This window comes from Caloenas nicobarica, chromosome Z (assembly GCF_036013445.1).
Source record: "Caloenas nicobarica isolate bCalNic1 chromosome Z, bCalNic1.hap1, whole genome shotgun sequence".
Lineage (NCBI taxonomy): Eukaryota > Metazoa > Chordata > Aves > Columbiformes > Columbidae > Caloenas > Caloenas nicobarica.
The window spans coordinates 73,281,305-73,301,172 of NC_088284.1; the positions used below are offsets into that span (position 1 = coordinate 73,281,305).

The 19,868-nt window shown below is 42.5% G+C and overlaps 1 protein-coding gene across 1 annotated transcript in view; it reads right to left on the reverse strand.

The window, feature by feature from the left end:
- MUSK (muscle associated receptor tyrosine kinase) overlaps positions 1–16,157 on the reverse strand; it is a 58,981-nt gene extending 42,824 nt beyond the window's left edge. Inside the window, exons 1-5 of the mRNA XM_065656030.1 lie at positions 15,991–16,157; positions 11,592–11,718; positions 8,844–8,995; positions 7,005–7,132; positions 6,351–6,492 (exon numbers count right to left, since the gene is read on the reverse strand). Coding sequence (XP_065512102.1) covers positions 6,351–6,492; positions 7,005–7,132; positions 8,844–8,995; positions 11,592–11,718; positions 15,991–16,087 — 646 coding nt within the window. The 5' untranslated portion in view covers positions 16,088–16,157. The remainder of the gene's footprint in view (positions 1–6,350; positions 6,493–7,004; positions 7,133–8,843; positions 8,996–11,591; positions 11,719–15,990) is intronic.
- Positions 16,158–19,868: the final 3,711 nt, after the last annotated feature.

The following is a 19,868-nucleotide window of genomic DNA, read 5'->3' on the forward strand; positions in this document are numbered from 1 at the left end:
AGCAGAGGCCTTCCACACATGTGCTTCTGTTGGAATGGAAGCAAGAACATTCAGAAGAACATTCTACCTTCAGTTGTGTTAGTGCATAATCCACCACAACCCTCCATACATTTTAATAGCAATAACTCAATTTCCAGAAAATGCTTTTTCAATAGTTGAAGCTAAAAATTGGGCTGATAAAGAAATTTATGGTTTATAGCCTTATGCCTCATCTATATACAGCTGTCACTTCTAAACTGTTAGCAATTCACAGTTGACTTTTCAATTTCTTTTGTGACTTTTCTGTTTTGAAGAATTTAGGACATATAGGACAGGAGCCCATTCTACCAATTCATAAAGTGGCACTTTCTTCTCCCCACCCCCAGAGAGAAGGAAACACTCTCCAAAACAAAGCAAAAAACTCTTGCATAATACAGATCCCAGGTCAGGTGACCAAGTCATCGCAAAACATACTGGTTTACTGCTGTTTGTCCATAGAATATTCTTATTTGATGCAGAAATTATATATATTACACTTTAAATATTGGCTATAAGCACCACACCTGAAAAGTACAGCAAGAGATTAAAGCAAAACCATCTAGTATAATTTGTTTCATACATTTAACAAAAAAAAAATCAGCTACCAGGCAACAAAAAAAACACCTACCAGGCAGCTTCGCTCTGTGTCTAAGTGACAATTATGCTCATAACAGGAATATTCCCATGCCTCTACCAGGCAAGAGCTCATGGCTTTAAATGTATTCTTTCAATGTCACATAATTTATACATAATGGGTATGGAAAATATCATTGTTACACATGTCAAACTGTGAGGACCGCAGAGCATGTAGAATTTTAGGCAGCAGGCCCAGGAGCTAAACCTGATGAGCTCTTTCATAGCTTTTGCTGAACTGGTCTTAATAGTGGACTGGGTCAATGTCACTGCAAATAGCAATGAAAACTTAAATTCCTCCTGTTCTACAGCCTATATTACATAAACAGCTGTCCAATACATGAAGGAAAAAACAGATGATATCTCACCAATGCTGCCTATCACGCAAACCCTACAGATCTCAGATGCTCAGGCAAGGGCCAAGAAATGCATTCTTGGCACAGGCTAAAATTCTATACCCTGCCCTCAGTTTTCACTTACATCAATGGGAATTTCTGCATTTGAGACAACTCTTAACATTACTGAAGGCAATAGCTGCTCTCCCATTTATTTCCAAAGGACCGGTCTTCAGATAAAACTGGGTGGAACATTTTAGCCACCTCAGCCAACATCTTGTCAATAATCTGCAGCCTTCAGACATCTGTGTGAACTACTGGTCGAGTCAGCAAGCAAAAGCTTCTGTTCCACCATGTTCCTGAATCTTGGAATCATCCAGGAACTCTTCAGCCACAGATTCACTTTGGGCATCAGTACAGCAATCAATAGGAAAATTGTTTAAATCCTTTGGCTTCACTTCTGTTCTAGGGTTAGCAGAAGTGTTCATTATCAAAACCAATAATGTAGCAATTACATAGCTAGTTAGCAAAACGCTTGAGATTATAGGAAATTAATACAAAACGGCAGGTCAGAAATGTAACCTCCAGGAAACTAAAAACATGTTTACTGGCAAACAGCCAAGATTATAATATTGTTCCTTTATCTCACTGCACGTGTTACCTCCTGTAGCCATTCCTGGATGTACATGAGCAATAGGAAGTGATTCTCACACCCTAATTTTAGCAGAACCAGCAAAGTGATCATTGGTCACTTGTTTTCATTTGCAGAGCGGTGTGGAGAAGGCTTGTTTCTGCCTATTGCACTTGTGCCTCATGCCAGTACTTCTACTAGTCCTTTTTTGTGTAAGTTACATGGGCTGTGACTAATTTGACAAAGGAACTGAATGGCAGAAAACTGACTCAGTACACTCATGCAGCTTCTGCACAGCTGGAAACCAATGTGCTGGTGGAGGATCCCTTTATAGTGTCTCCAGCACGTGTCAGAAAGAACCAGCCCTGCTCCTCCGAGGTGTTCCCTGGGAGCTAAACCAGATATGTGTCATTTTATTGCTACAGAACACACTGAGATTGTAAAATAGTATGCAACCCTCCTTCAGCAAGAGGGCTGCCTACATTTCATGGTCTCTCACTTGGCTCTCTTGGCCAATGCTGGCCTCTAGTTTTCCTTTCCCATCCCTCACCTCCTGTGCCCACTCCCTGGTGTCAAATGAAGGGGATGCTCCATGATTTGCTTCTCCTGCTAACACTCTCCAGGTGCCCCAGGCAGCCTTTCAGTGAGGGCAATGCTCTCTGAGGGCTCAGCACACTTCCTGATGAAGATCCCGGCTCTTCCCACAGACACAGCAGTCAGGATCATGTTTCCATCCCCAATAGATTCTGCCTTTTAAGAAGAGAATCTGCTTCATCATCACATATCCCAATTTATGTGGCTTTGCCCCAAACTTGGCAAAAAACACCGTTCAAAAGGACAGGCTTTTAGTTAAAATCCTAACCCCGTTCTGGACACTAAAGCTCACTAACTGGTTAGAGTTCACTAGTTCATCACCTGATCTCTGGTGACTGAATTGTGCCCTGGCAGAGGAAGAGGCTGCACTGGTCAAGGACCAGCCCATGCAGGGCAGCACCCAGAACATCCCTGTCTCCTTCCCTCTCTTCGCTGACAAAAATCAGGAACAACTGAAAAATCATTTTCAGTAAGAAAGTCCTCCACTGCTTTCTTTTTCCTGATTATTCACCTAAAATCATTGCTCAATTTTTTTCAACTTTGCTTTAAAAAGGATAGATCTTTTAAAATAATAAAGCTCTAAAAATATCAAAGCTTTGCTTTAAAAGTAATAAATAGATGTCAGTAGTATAAAAGTTGAGGAAAGCCAACATGGAACAGAGGAAAAATATTTGGAAAATCAAAATAGCAGCATTTTTCAGACTGTTTTATCCTGGACTGCTGAAACCAGACATGAAGTAGGACTGTAAAGGCACTGGTGTAAATGCCTGGGCCAAGATTATAATCAGTTTGAATAAGGGGATCCAGCAAAGATAATTTAATCTATTTCATACTTGCTGTAGTTTCTGGGCCCAGCTTCAGTAAGTCATATAAGCCTGTGTCTGACCTTACATGCATTAAGGAGCCGGACCACATGCAGGAGACAGAGATTCAGTCTTTCAAGTTAGACAACTCTACACTTTGAACAGTGCCTGAAACGAATTGCAGGACTAACACACAACCCATTAAAATGGAAACTGACAACAGAATATCAGAAATCTCTGTCAGAAACCAGGACCCACCTGATTTAGATTTAGCTAGGCATAAATATTTGCACTGTTCTTCAAACGCACATTTGCTTCAGGATTAAATATTCATAGTTAACCAGCCATGCTTAGTCATTTTATTTTAATATTAAGCCACACTATGCAGGGTGGTAACTCCAGTGAATGGTAACACTAAGATTTAAGAAAAAATATTGTAATGTTATTACAGAGAACCAACAAACAGCATATTTTCATAAAATTCTCTGAACCTAGCAAATGCTATGCTCCTGCATTGAGTAATTTTAGATTATTATTTACTTAGAGTTATTTTAAAATACTGATACTACAGGGGTAGGAGAGGTAGGAGGAGAGTGATACTGAAAATAATGAGGTACATGAGAGGGATGCATGTGTGTACACATACCTGCGTGCATACACAAGTATGTGCATATGTATGTAATGCTAAATATCTATGAGAATTAATCTAAAATATTGGAGGGAAACTGATCTGTATACACAGCAAGCTGCAGTCAGGATTATTACTTTTGGATTTTGGAAGCCAAAAAAGTAAAACAAGTATGCATCAGCCTAGTTTGGGTGGCAGCCTGAAATGAGGTAAATTATATGGGTGCCCTACCAGAGAAACCAAGGTAAGCCTGGAGAAGAACATTGCTTTGTTCACACAACACATGAATGGAACAGGAGGAGATAGTTTGTGTGGGAGCACTGATCCCATTGGTTAATTAAAAACTAGCCTTCCTCATTTTGACAAGAGCACATACAGGCTCTCCTTTGCAATTAGGATATTTGTGGATTATTTTGCCATTCCTTGAATTAACAGGCAGCTGCATAATTCTGGAGGCAGGGACAAAACAAGACCTTAACCTTAGCAGCCTGGATTTTGGTGCAGTTCCAGCCTGCTTTTAGGTTTCCTAACTGGCTCTGGTAGATCTGGAGCAACAAAATCCCAGTGCCTGAGGCCCTTCAGCATGGAGAGGGGTTTGTATGCATGTCACTGAGTATTTGACATCCATAGTCAATTCCTGACAAGCCTTTGGCCACTGTCTCATTGATGGGGTCAAACCAAAACCCAGGATCCAAGCTGTTCACCACCAGACCTTGGTGTCTTCAATTTGACCCATTGCTTTCAGCTCGGCAGAAGTACAGCTCAGAATCTAGATTAGGAACAGTTGCCTTCCTGTTTTAGAGCTATTTAAGGAATTTCTAACATACTTGAAGTCTGTATGTGTAAATATTATAAAAAATAAAAAGAAAAACTTAAAACTGAGAAATGAATGCATTTTTAGGGGAACAACAGACATACAGTAATTTGTAGTTGGATGTAATACACTTGATCCTGTCCCCAGAAGTTAATGGTCATCTTAGAAATGAGATGCACCTTAAGTAACCTCTGATAGTCTTGGGCCAAATGAAACCTACAACAGTCTTTTGAAGCTTACTATGCAAATGGAGACCCTTCCCCACTTTCTACAGTACAGTCACGCTGAATAAGAAATACAAATTAGTTCATCTACTGAGTCAGTCAACCCTCCTCCCACACCACATAATCTTGCTTAACCCAACTTCTCTTACAGGATTCATGAACACTGAATGCTTCATTGCCTGCATTTGGGTTCCCTGCAGTCCACTGGTTTCAATACTCTGAAGCTGGTGATGATTTGTACCACAAAGCAAACATCTTCTGTAAACAAGAGACAGACACTGAGCACATAAAGACCAGAAACTGAAAAATCAATCTGGTGTTTGGTTTACTGGACAGAAAATGCTCAAGTCCTCAAAGAGAGAAGCTCTGTTTACCTGAAGAATCAAGCAATTCAGATGGAAAATCAGAGGAAAGGGAGAGCGACATACATGTAATGCTGCAAAATGCTCCACTGTTTGCAGCTGCAGCTCTCTCTGGTCAGGCTTTTTCATCAAGTTTCCAGGGCCATCAGCTTTCTACTTTTCCTTCTCCACAAGCCATAGTGGATAACTCACGGGTCTGGTGCGACTTTTGGAACAAGAAGTAAGCTGGCATCTTGGAAACCATCAGTCAGAAGGAAAAACATGTTTGGCAATCCTTACGCTGACAAATATCCCACTAGAGACACAGCAACCATTGACAAGGACCCTCCACAGGTGGTCCACTTCACTATCAACCAGCAATAGGAGCAGGTGTGGACAAACTTTCTCTATTTCTCCCTTTCCTTTCCTTTCCTTTCCTTTCCTTTCCATTCCTTTCCTTTCCTTTCCTTCCCGCACCTTTCCTTTCCTTTCCTTTCCGCGCCTTTCCTTTCCTTTCCTTTCCTTTCCTTTCCTTTCCTTTCCTTTCCTTTCCTTTCCTTTCCTTTCCTTTCCTTTCCTTTCCTTACCTTTCCACACCTTTCCACACCTTTCCACTCCTTTCCACTCCTTTCCTTTCCTTTCCTTTCCTTTCCGCACCTTTCCTTTCCTTTCCGCACCTTTCCTTTCCTTTCCTTTCCTTTCCTTTCCTTACCGCACCTTTCCGCACTTTTCTGCACCTTTCCTTTCCGCACCTTTCCTTTCCTTTCCGCACCTTTCTGCACCTTTCTGCACCTTTCTTTTCCTTTCCTTTTCTTTCCGCGCCTTTCCTTTCCTTTCCTTTCCTCTCCTTTCCTTTCCGCACCTTTCCTTTCCTTTCCTTTCCTTTCCGCGCCTTTCCTTTCCTTGCCTTTCCTCACCTTTCCTTTCCTTTCCTTTCCGCACCTTTCCTTTCCTTTCCGCACCTTTCCTTTCCGCACCTTTCCGCACCTTTCCGCACCTTTCCTTTCCGCACCTTTCCGCACCTTTCCTTTCCTTTCCGCACCTTTCCTTTCCGCACCTTTCCTTTCCGCACCTTTCCTTTCCTTCTTTCCTTTCCGCGCCTTTCCTTTCCTTTCCGCACCTTTCTGCACCTTTCCTTTCCTTTCCGCACCTTTTCGCACCTTTCTTTCCGTCTTCCTTTTTCCTCTTCCCTTCCCTTCTTCTGCCTTTTGGTCACCCTCTAAGATGTTTTTGTCAACATCAATGTGATACTTCAGGTTAATTCAAGTTAGCCAGGTACATAGGAGGAGCTGGCACATGGAGCTGGAGCCCAGTGCAAGCACTACTCACCTTCCACAACCACTGTTGCAGGTTTCGAATAGGCTGTGCCCAGGCTGTTCCTTGCTACACACCGATATTGTCCTGCATCTTCTCTCTGAACATTGTGGATCCTTAAATTCCCTGAATCAAGGACAGCAATGCGAGCGTTCTCCTGATGGACGAAGGAAGGATCAAGTTGAAGGATTCTACATGCAGGCTGCACACAAGCATCATCAAATATGTTCTTGCAAAGGTTGGGCTTACACGCATGAAAATTATTTGTATTATCCTTCAACTGAAGGACTTAGGGTCAGCTCTTCCTGCTCAGAATTGGTGTGACACACTCACCCAGCCCTCTTTTTGCAGATCAGTGAACTACAACTTCAAAAGAGCCCTGAATCTCAGCTAAGCAGCTCAGCAGCTCTTATTTATGGAAACATTCACAAGTGCATTCAGCATCATTTGGCCACACTTAGCAGTAATAAATATATATAATGTAAAATATAGATACACAGAGAATGTTTGGTTTATTGCAGATGCAGACATTTATGACCTGAGCCCTGGATTTCCCAAATGCTTGCTTCCTAGCAACTAGAATTTACAACTGTTCTAATTTATGTTAATATTTTAACACAGTACATCTAGCGAATACTTAGCATTACTTAAATTTCATTCTCCACTCACCTTTACAACTGTTTCTCCTTTGATCCATGAAACTGAAGGCTTTGGATTTCCCACAGTAGTGCATGGAAGAACAGCCTTTAACCCTTCTATTATTTCCACATTTATAGGTGGTCGGGTTATTTTAGGTCCTAAAATTTTAAAAGTCAAACATTAAAGTTGAAATGCAGCTAAGAAATACTAGAACAGGACAAGCCCAGAAATGACAACAAATTCTCTGCTGCTTTTTCTGTACATCCCTGAAAGATAAAGCCGTCTTAGTAGGTCATGAGCTGCCTTGGAAAGAAAAAAATTTCTAAAGCACACCATTCAAAGTTTCAGTTTATGGACACAAAAGCAGCTAACTTGCATGGGTTATTTGTTTTCAGGAGTGGAGTTTCTCAGTCATTTGAATTAGGGTCTGGGCTAAAATCCAAATCCAGATAAGAGTATTTCCAATATTGAAGAACATTTGCATTCCAGGTTTTGACATTCTTCACTGCATAAACAGTGTCTTGCATGAAAGCTCAGATCTGGAGTGAATTGGTTTTGAAATAGTTTTAACCCAGACTTGTCTCCAGGCTCAACCAGAAGGGCATGTAAACTCAATTAATGTCCCTAATGGAAGGATTTATAACTATGCTAGTAAAAAGAAGAAAGGATCCCTAAAGGAAAAAAAAAAATCACATTCCCTTAAAGTTAATATGGGACAAATTCAAATTCATTTTACCCAAAGGAAAACATGGCTTAGCTTACTCCAAGCTGGGAGTAAAAAGTATCTTCATCTCAGCCTTTTGGGACATCTGAAGTTTTGCCTCCCTTACACAATACTGAACCAGCAGAAAAACGACCTTCAGAGAGCATCACCTCCCAGCCCCCACCTGCAGGCGACTGGGGTGCTGGAGAGCCCCAGAATTACCAGATCTGGAGGGTCATGCTCATTAGCACAAACAAATCCTTTCCTACAAACAGATGCTTTAGCCAGGATATATCTCAGCTGCCCTTTTGAGTGTTTGTGTGAATAACTTCAGCCATGTGAGTTCAGCTTCACCAAGCTCAGCACATATATAGTCCTTTCCAAGAACCAGTCCTCTGCCTTGCTTGTGGAATTACGAGATTTACACCACGGTGCTCCAGACCTTTCAAGACTGCTATTAAGAATATCTGAACAGCACTTACTTGCTTTTTCCATACTTAGACATAAGGGTGATTAGTGAAATCTTCTGTTTAAAATTCACAAGGTACTTGTGCAGTATCCCTACAGAGGTCTAATCTATCAAATTGCACTGCTTTTATGAAGTTTTGTACAAAGGACATTCTTCAAAGCCTTGTTTTTCATCCTCTGCTATGCAAATAGTTCCCCAGTTATCAGCATGAATGTGTACTATTCAAAATTGATAATCACAACTGCTTTCAGTTAAGATATGATTCAATATGCCATGTCTTTGCCTCAAGGGGCTGCCCACAGCCCCACAGGAACATGGATCTGCCCTGAACACAGACCCCAGGGGGCCACACCTGGGGTCTGCTCAGGCTCTCAATTACACACTCACATGGTATAGGACAAGGGGTGATGGTTTTAAACTAAAGGAGGGGAGATTCAGACCAGACCTGAGGAAGAAATTTTTTACAGTGAGGGTGGTGAAATCCTGGCCCAGGTCACCCAGAGAGGTGGTGGATGCCCCATCCCTGGAGACATCCCAGGCCAGGCTGGACAGGGCTCTGAGTAACCTGATCTGGGTGAAGATGTCCTTGCTCATGGCAGGGGTTTGACTAGATGAACTTTGAAGGTCCCTTCCAACCCGAACTGTTCTATGATTCTATAATTCTATGGTGTCAGGAAGAAATTACATTCCCACTTACGCATTTTCACTTGGAGAGCCCCACAGCTCTGCACAGCCGCTCCAACCCCGTTGTCTGCCGTGCAGCAGTACACCCCATCGTCACTGTCCTCCACGCTCAGAATGGTCAGGAGCTGCCCGTTCCTCTGTATGCTGTACCGAGTGTCAAACAGCCTGCAGGACACAGCACAATCTGTCAGGGGGACAGCCAGGGATGTACAGGAGCAATTGCATTTGTACCTGCAGACTGCTGGTGGCTCTACAAATGGCAATATGGTTTACTCGTTATTTTCTACATGCAAAGAGAAGGTAAGGCACTGAAAATATTGAGTTGAGCCTTAAGATTTGGTTTGGTCCTTGCTAGACCATGCAGTTTCTGACTGCCACCAGCACGGTGGCAATTGTCCTACCAGTCAGGTGCTGGTAAAGGAAATATCACAGCTGGGTTTCTGTCTGGCCAAGGACAGGCATGAGCACAAGTAATCTTATCCAGCTGGGTCCAAGGACTGTCTATATAGTAACTGGAACTGGCTGGAGACTTTTAAAGAAACCTTCTTCAGATTTTTTTTTTTTCTTACTGGAAAGATCATGTATGGAAAGATTGTTAATATTATGAAAAAAAGACACCAACCAAAACCCAAGTATTTTTGTGTCTGCATCCAGGAGTGGTTTTGTTGGGGACGAGGTAGGGGGGTGTGCAGGAAGAAAACAAATAAAGAAATGTGCTGAAGAAAATAAGCCATCTAAAGATTAGAGGATTCAAGGATAACTATAGTTTAATGACAGTAGGCTTTAACCTAGAGACTTCAGAAAAGTCAAGAAAAGCCCTGAAGTTGGTGCAGCAAAGGTCTAGGATATTTTAACAAAGTCTGCAGAGCAAAGATCAATTCTATATGTGAGCAAGGGGATGTGGGGATATGTGTGTGTGTGCGTGTGTGAAATCAAGGGAGAGACAGAAAGAAAGGTGGAGAGAAAGCAGACGGCTGATCTGAGATTTTCATTGCAAAACTGGAAAACTACAATAAAACTTCAGTGGAACAAAGTTTGCATAACATTTAATAAATTCCCTCATGTTCGATTTTCATACCTTCATTGATGCTTTTTGGAAGCACTTTCATCCAACTTGCCTTTGATTTTGATGAACAGTAGCAAAAGAGATCTGACCTGAGGATTGACTGCCAAGCTGTCACAAATACCCAATGCCTAAGTATGCCTTGTTTTGTCCTTTACTGTTAAAAATCGTACAGCAGCCACCAAGTAATCTGAATGTGTCATTTGTGGTGGTACAGGCACATATTTCCTTTCAACAGCCTGTTCCCTTTCAATCTTGTATCTCGCTCCCCTTTCTCACCCTGGGAAGAAAGAGTACAATGAAATGAACTCATCCATGATGCAAGATATGCAGGTCCATTCCATTCCTCCCCTGAGGAAGGCTCACCCTGGGCAGCTCTGTCCTGGGAGATGGGGCAGGTAACCATTTCACTCGCTGCAGGGTACCTGCTGCTTGAGTTCCACAAGTTTTGGTGCCAAAAGGAAAGGCACTTCCAGAAGACCAGTGCTGACAAGAGCCTCTGTCCTGGCACTATTCCCATTGAAGCTAAATGTTTACGCACTGTTTTGCTTTCAAGGTTAGCTTAGCCATTTGTTCAGGGTGCTGGGGCCTTGGCAAGAGAAAAAAATTTTGTAAATAAAAGAACTTATATTTATCGCTTGCAATAAGTAACCCATTTGAAGCTTGATACATACACACACAGAGGCACATAAACATTTATGTTTTTTTCAGAAATGAAAGTCTGCTGATCTGATACTTTTCCACCGTTCAAATACTTTCATCCATGTTCTTGGAAAGTAACAAAAATATTTGCAGCTTATCTGTTTCCTTGTGTTTGGTCTGAACTTTTGTATCCAGCAGCACTGACTATTAGTGCCAACACAGCTTTGGGAAAGTGAAATAGTTGCTGCTATTAATGTTGCTCCAGAAGCCCCAGTAAAGGAACGAAGCACCTAAGTTCTCTGGCCTCACCAGTAGAGCTTTTTTGATCAGTATTTTCTTTTTTGGTTAATGTTCTGAAAAAGCACTGTGTCTCAGAAAGAGTGGGATAGCTTTTAGAAAGGTGCGTTCAGCTTCTGGAAGTGGGGATTGGAGTGAGAAACAATCTGGTTTTCATATGACCTTAGAACATAGAGAGAGTGAAATTTTAAAGATCGTTGAGAGAAAAAGGCATTTAATCTTCATGGTCCTGCATGAATGGCTTCCTTTCCCACATTTGATTTTCAGGCATGGTGTAACCGATAGGGAAGGAATTAGGAGAAAGGTGACCTGACTTGGAAATAACATCCATGGAAATTCAGTACTCCATCCTGCAACAAGGCCAGGGTCAGAGGATTAGGACCCCTTCCATGCAAAGTTTCCAAGCACATTACAGACACTCATGCAACAAGTGTGGCAAGGCTCCATTTAAATATTATGCAGCATCCGACTCCTTTGTAAAAGCATAAACAGAGGAACAGACCAGATTGCATTGTCTGAAGCTGAAAAGCAAACTCCTTGCGTTTCTTTCAGCAGAAACCATCTCCAAACTCAAATGTGTGAATCTGCAAGAGCAACCCCCAGGTGCTCCTATCATTCCCTAAGGAACACAGACTCCTATATAATTACAGCAACTCATCCTCTTCCCTTTTGCATGTTTCCAGATATCTCCTTTATCAGGAAGGAAAGCACTGATAATTTAGGCAGAAGAAGCTGGAGAGGGCTAGGGCTGCTCCCTACCTGATGGGAATGCTGTTGCGTGTCCATGTAATCTCTGGCTCAGGGTACGACTCCACTACACAGACAAACTTCGCGACGTCCTCTACCAGGGCATCCACAGTTTCCAGAGGAGTGCTGATCAAGGGAGCTGTGTGAAGGAAGAGAAAATGAGAAAACCTCCTGGTGCCTCCTAGAGAGAGGCATGAATTCTGGCCAGGCCCCTTAGGTGGAGGCAGCTGTGTCCCTGGAGGGTCACTCCATGGCTTTTTCCCCAGCACAGAGGTGTTTTGCACACCATCCATGTGTTCACTGTAATACAGGTACCTCTGCATTTGTAGCTCCAGCCTTCTGTTGTTTGCTGCAGGTTTTGCATTTTCGCTTGCTCTCTTTAGGGTGCAAAACAGAGTGGCCCAAGCATGGGGCAGATCCAACAAGCCCAGTGTGTGCCTTGTTTCTAACCCTCCTTTCCTGCAAGGTGCACAGCAGTGGGTGTCATACAGCAAGGACAAAGGTGAGGTTGTCCCCCTGCTATGGGGGTGGCATTGCATGGGCTGGAAATGCAAAGAACAGCATACAAATCGAAGCCAAGCAGACCTGCCCCTGGAATGGGCACAATGCCTCCTTGTTAATGCATAATGCATGAGATTTGAGCTTCTTCATCATTAATATTGCATTTGTTCCACTCAACTAATTCTTCTTTTTAAAAAAAACCCTGTTATATAGAACTATATTTTTCAAAGGAAGGCTCATAAAGGCCCTCCAGGTCTTTCAGATTTGTGGCGTGAACTGCACATATTCTCTTTTCATCACCTTTTATAACAAAGCAGCACCAGGGTTAGAAGTCTCGTAGCTGTGTCTGATGCTTATTATCACAGACCTGTTATCATGCATTATTTGAACATATATTTAGAAACATCTTAGAAACATTTTCCATCACCCTGGTTACAGTCTTGAAGCACAGCTGGAAGGGATCAAAGGCTCCGTCCAGCAAACTGCTTTCCCTGTGCATGGTATACATTGCAGCCGTTGCCTCCAAAGACACTTAAATGACTTCTAATCTATGGCTGCGAGGGATACACATCCAGTATTTGTTGTACTGGATTTCATTGACAGCTGTGGTGAGATGAACTAGCTTCATACCATCTTCCTGACATACCACCTAGAAAATGTTCAGCAGACATGGAAATCTTCCTGTTCCTCACTGACTGCAGCAGTACCTGGTGCATTGTGCGCCTTTTCACAGGACAGTCCTGCACACACTGTATCTGCTGGCCCTCCTCAGTACAATAAGATTTAAATTGATGCAAAAAATAAACTACATCAATTTTACACCTCCCTCAAAAAAAAAAGGTAGGGGGAGGCAAAATACAAGATGCTCCCATTTAAGTTTCTTGGAATAATAGAAAGCTTTTACCTCAATGCTTTTTCAGTTTTACATGGGAGTAAACATTGGAATGTCATTGGAGTTCAGCTGCAATGAAGATAGAGGAAGAGAGGATCAGCTTCCACTATCACATTTACGTAAAATTTCTGATGTTTTTGTAATGGCATTAGAACAAATCTATCTTAGTAATATTTCTATATTATATGACTTCAGATTTCATAAGCGGTAATGACTACACTTTTATAAAAAGATCCTAAAACTACAGCCAAGGTAGGACTACAGATTATATTAACTAAACATTAGTTAAAACACATCTGTATCAGATTCATTGTTTAAGATCACTGCTCCAAATTGTATCAGGCTTCAATTTATTGAGTCATTTCAGGTCACACTAGATAAAAGTAACCATCCACATTGCACCCAAGATGAATCCCAGACCAGTGGAATCAAGTGGAAAATTTCCATAAAGCCTAAATTTCCCTGCTACTGAAGGTGGTCTTAGGAGAATAACTGCCACGAATGGCTACCCCCATCTGCTTCAAAGGGGACGCTGCTATTTCATGACAGTTTGTTGGATTTTGATGGCATTAAGCCTGGCTGAAATGGAATTTTACAATCCAATTTTATATAGTATGTTTTTATTGCTGTTGTCCACATGCCTTGATCTCTGGAAGGATGCTTTTTTAACCCTGACAAATGTAAATTTTTATGGCTACCAAAATTCAAAGCAACCAGTTTCATAACTGTGTTGTCACGACAAGCATGGCCATTCTCACGAAGAATAAAGTTAGATTTGTACCAAGAGCCAGTATGCATAACGACAATATTTTATTCTTTGGGCAAACAAGGGCTGTCAGTTTTATGTATTAAATAAATTCACTAGAAACAGTTAAGTACTTTCATGGTATCTCTCTAATTCAACATGTGACAGAAGTATTCTTAGCAATATTGCCTACATGGGGTCTGATCTCGCATCTCCTGAAAACCAGCACACAGTTCTTAGGGCAGAATCAATCCTTATACTTGTACAAAATACTGTCCAAACCGATAGCACTTTACCTATAGTAAAAGCAGAATGGGAACTTTTTGGGTATTTTTATGCAGCTGCTTTCCCAAGTTCTACATCCTCAAAAAGCAAAAAAAGCAATGTGTCACTGTCCCGTATGCTCTTTTGTTACCTTTCCAATATTAAAACCGAGTGCTGGGCCAGCAGGGAGGTGATGGCACTGCTCCTGTAGCCGGGGTGTGGGGACAGAGGGCAGGAGGCTGGAGGACACGAGGTGTCTGCAGGGGACAACAAGCGCTGGCGCGCGCCGCCATTTTGTCATGAGGTAGCGAGAGAGCCCCAAAATGGCGGAGGTGTTGCCTGCTTCTAAAAGCCATCCAAAAAGCCCAGGTGTTGGTGTTAGACCGTGTTTCCTCAGGAAAGTGATCAAAACATCTGCTGCCTTCGTTATCATATTTGAACATGGGGAAAATAAAATCCAAAAGATGTACAGACATATCTATCGGCATATAGAAGTGGCCCCAGACCTTTCTGTGCACATCAAGTGGGGCTCTCTGACATTTTTTTAGGTAGCCTTGTGGCTTTTAATTACACCGAAAATCTATTAACTTCTGTATCTGTAAAGCCACACAGATGCTGTTTCTCTGGGTGTCAGCTGTGGTTTCCTGAGACAGCAGAATGACCCAAGGCTGGTCATGGGCCCCATCAGAAAGCCAGATCCCCTTCTATCCCCAGCCCACCAGAAGCTCCCAAGTTGCTTGGCTTTCGTTTTGGACTCACACTTTCAAAACAAGACAAAGGCAAACAAAGCAAAGTGGAAAATGGAACCAGTGTCCCCTGCAGTATTGCAGACACTGCAGTTCCTCTGGTCAAAAACTGCTCAATTGTGTTTACGGCTAATGCTGCAAAACGTCTACAGGGCACTGCTGGGCTTCAGTCATGTTTCAGCCTCTCTTGGGAAACACGGCAATTCCGTCACCTGTGACATTTTAGGAAAGGATGCGTAACTCTTCATTGCATGATGCCACCGGGAGAAAAAAATCAACCCCCTTTCTCTTTCTGTTTCTTGTCTCTCCAATCCTGTCTTACCACAGGTTTCAAAAAGACCAATATTCACCAAGTCATTTTAATGCCTTAGGAAAATAATAAAGTTTTTATTTCAAAAGTTTTTAGTAAAGATGACACTGTGGTTTTTTTTCCATTTTGAGGCCAACCTGATCAACGACTGTGTGAGCACAGCCCTGCAAAAGCATCAGTGTTGGCCTAAGAGGTGACTACTGGCACCCTCCTTTAGATTTTTTGGTTTGGTTTGGTTTGGTTTGGTTTGGTTTTCCTGAAGGTGCAAAGTTTCTGGTATGCTTTGAATGGCTCCTGACAATCATAGTGCAGCAAAACCTTTTGTCCACAGGTTTACGAGACAGTGTGTCCAGAAGACCACTGTTGCACTTTGTACCTCAAAGGCTTTTCCAAATAGATTTTTTTCAGTTCTCGTGTTTGCTAAAAGTGTTTGTGCATGTGTCTGTGTGCATGTGTGAACGCAAGAGAGGAAGGTATAATAACTTTTATGTTACATGCAATACAAGCCATGCGTATTTGTATTTATATACAGACGCTCTGTAAAAACATCATAGGTATTTACTTCTTCTTTGATCTTTATATATTTATAAGCATACACAGGCATGCAGAACACCACAAATCTTGGGTTCTGCAGCAATGGGTGCTACCAGCCATTAAAACCTGTAAGCTTCCTCTGACATGAGAAATGTCCATGCCACCGAGGCTGAACCCAAACTTTTCCCCTGCCCATTACAATGGGACTATGTGCTCTGGCTAGACAAAGAACCTTCAATCCCAGGCACTAATATGAGATTATTCTCACTTTTATCCTTCTAAAAGCAGTGACCACTGAAGGCAGTGCACTTCTGCATGTGTTGGGAACGCGACCGCACCACCCACCCCATTACCAGAGACACCTTCCCCTTTGCAAAACCTCTCTCAGCAAGCAGCAGAAAGAGCCCCTCCAAGCAAACCTTTTGGGAGAGTCTCAGCCACGCTGAGGGCTGCCAGGGTGAGGACATGGACCAGGGGCACCTTCAGCAGGTCGTTCATCTTTGATCCAGAAGGCATCCGGCTCCTTCAGGCGAGGTGTGTGGAGCTCCCGGCCAGCTCCATTTCGGACGGCGGTGTGTGAGCAGAGCTTCTCTGCTAATGACGGAGTGGGGTCTGCAGTATCTAAGTATAATCAGGAATTCTACCACCCGGCAGCAGTGATGGACGTGGCCAGGTGGTGTGTATCCACTTCGGTCAGTGTGAAAGCGTGGGGCTCATGAAACAAGAGAAAGCAAATCCCTTCTGAATTCCTTCTAAGCAAATAGTGAGGAGTACAATGGCCAAATGTTTTTCCAGGGCAGTACCCAACCTCAGTGCTGCAAAGTCACAAGGCCTTTATTTCAACACTGTGTAAGTGCAATAGTGGAAAAAATGCTTGCCACTGGATTTTCCTTCAGCTTAGTCCTCCTCTTTTTCATTTTTTCTCCTTTCTCTCTCGCTCGCACGCACTCCCTCTGTCTTATTATAACTTTTCATGATTGGCTGCAACATGCCACCTGTTGCCCTGCTGATAGCATTTCTTTTCTTACCAGATGTATTTTCTGGAGCAGGAGAGGTTGGCATTGGGGGCTGAAAGTGCCCTTCTTTGTCAAGGAGGTTGTCAGTGTTTGAGAACCACTGCAGCACACTGGAAAAACAGAGCCTTGCCCTGGAAACAGACCCCCCCAAAAAGTCAATATCCACAGCAGGAGTGATGTTTATACCCTAGGAGAAAAGGATCATTTCATTTCAACATCAGCAGCAACCCAGGAGACTTGGGCACGGGTGGAGGCATTGCTGTAGGGAAATAAGACTGTTGGATACTGACATTATTAATCTCTCAGAAATATCTTATTATCCACCAGGTCTCTGCCTAAAGCAAGACACTGAAAATCAGACCTCATTTTCTAGCGAGCTTTAGAGGAGTATCAGACTTGAGGTGGTCTCCTGAGTAACTCAGTCTTGCCCCATCCTAGTACAGCACTCTACATCACATCATCCTTTTCAAAAATGTCGAGTCATTTGTATACTCTGTTTTTCTAGCATAAATATTTATTATTACATATGAAGAGCATTTGCAATCAGTCTTACCACTGTGGAGAGGCTGATGTGGAGGCAACATCTGTATATGCAGAAGAGAAAAAGATGATGAATCAGGCTGGAGAGAATCTCATTGATGATGATCCCCTGGAACATGACTCCAGATACTTTTCATCATGGTATCGGCAGAGCAGATGTGAGCTTTCCTCTAAAAGGCACAGTATGAGAAAAGAGAATGTGCAGTCATAACATATTACAGTAAAAACTGCTTTGAGTTCTTGGGAATTTCCATTATTTGCTGAATCCTCTCAGTTTCAATCACTTCTCAAGAGTTATCTCTGCAATGAACATATGTAGTTTGGCAGAGCTTCCTCTGACAAGCAAATGGAGTAAAGCTGGCCAGAGCTATGCTTGTGTGAATCCCAATGGTTTGGCATGGCATGATAAAGGCAATGTCACGTTGGGGACATGCAATAGCTGATTGGGAGCAAAGATCCCTAGACAAGTGCTCCTCTGAAGATGAATAAGGGCAAACGTGTTAAAGATCTTCCAAGAATTCTGCAGCTAGTAACAACAACAAAGCAAAGCAACAAGACAGCAATGAAACAACAATAATCCAACCAGGGGACAGAGAAATCTTGACTTATGGCTGAACTTACAAATATTTCATTTGGGTTTTTTTAAGTCAAATCACATTCAATTAATCTGCTCCATAGAAATGCAACTTGGTCTTTTAGGGTAAAATTCTCTCCATGGAGGGACTTGACCAAAGACCTCTACATCACTGGATTCCTGTCTGGGCTGTTACAAGGACTTTGAAACTGTACCATCCTGTACAAGTCAAAAAATTTATCTTTCCCTTTTCCTTGCCAATTACAGCACTTAGAAATGACACTGACAGCTATGGCTGCTAAACATTAATAATGTCTTTACATTTTTAGGATTGCCACACTACTCAGAACATTTCATTTGCTCTGATTTATAAATTTTAATAAATGATGACAGTGAGCTACGCTGCTCTAAACTGAAAGGGTGTAAATTTACATTATAAATAAGAGTAGAGAGGATACATGTGCACAAGCTGGAGTTATTTTGTTCTCCAACTATACATGTCACACAGTGAACAAACAATATATATGGGAAACTGGTGATCATCTGTGTCCATCACAGAAAGATGCCTCTGTGTAGAGTGAAATCAGTGAAATGAAATAGTGGTGACACCAAATTTTCTTTGATTCCAAGCATTTTCCAGGCTTACCTTATAAAAGTAAAATGTTCCTTTAATTTTTACACCCAGTAGTTATGAGTTTGCTGGTTGTTGCCTGTTGAGGGTGTTTTCCTAGCAAAGCTGAGATGCTTAGTTTACAGCTGATTAGTTTACAGCTAATACACACTGTTAGGATGCTTAGTTTACAGCTAATTGCTTTTTACAGCTGTTGTTATTTGTAGTCATGCCCCAAGTCTTCTGCCCGGATGAAGTCCCAGAAGCCTACACAAGTAACAAAGAGAAGCAGTCCCTGGCTTTCAGGAGTTGCAGGCGAAGCTTTGTTCCCACAAAGATTTATGGACAAGCTTAGCTCTCTGCACTGCAAACACCTCCACAGAAGCTAGTTCATTAAATTCAGTGCACAAAGACAAGGTGCACTGGATATCATTTTTCCCTTTGCAAATTGTTGGCAGAATGATTTTTAATAAATATTTTTAAATAAATGCGTAAATGAGAAGAAAGCCAGAATTTTTGAGAGCTTGCTGAATGGTTCAGATAACTGTCTTCCAGTTAATTAATTGCTTGGCACCTCCCCACCATGATGAAGGGAAATTCGCTCTTTACTGTTTGCAGGACAGAACAATTATGATCTTTTTCCACTGTATATTTCTTCTCTCTGTCCTTCTTCCAAGTGCTCTGCTGGGGGCTGACAGTTTTACATGCTAATGCAAAATTATTTGATCACTGGATACTTTGAAAGCTGCCTTTGTCCTCACATCACCATCTGAGATGTCTTCTCTCTAGGTAGTACCAGGTGTTCATCCAAGTGGACAGATTAGGGCAAGTATTTCTAGCAGAAAGTATCCAGCCAAGGAACAAACTCCTTCTACGGAGGCACCCAACGAAGGTGCTTTGGCAATGGCCCCAGTCACCCAGCACCTGGTGATTCACACAGAAATATCCAAGTCAGCACTAGCCCAGCCTGACCAGTGTCCATTTTAATGCAATGTTGTGAATGTTGGTGCTTGCAACCTACCTGAGTAAATATAGAGGCCACTGGTCTCCAGCCTTGCTGCTGCCAGTCCTGCAGTCACGCTTTTGAGTGCAACACAGATGTAGTCTCGGAAGCATGAGACCTGATCTGGGGCCTTGTACAAAAGGCCGGGCTATTTTTACTTGCTTTTCAGCAGCAAGAAGAATGTCTAAAAATTCCTAGGGAACTACTATTGAGCTCAATTCACACATGTAACGATCAAGCCAGAAAAAGAGCAAGCCCTAACCTGCCACAAGGGAACAGATGAGTACAGACACAAAAGTCAGGTGGTCTCCAAACCCCAGGCTCCCATGTCCCAGCTCCAAGCCTCTTCCAGTCAGCACAGAGCCCAGAAGGACATATACTGCCTATTCTTTCCCTGAGATGCATGGGCGCACATGCCCATGCCCTAAACCTGTGCCTGATGCACTTTTGCTGCTTCCCTCCTCAAGGCTGCTGGCCCCTGGGACACAGGCATCCTCACAAAATGTTTGACAGCAAAACCCATCTGGACACATGGGCCTGCACACCTGCCTTCC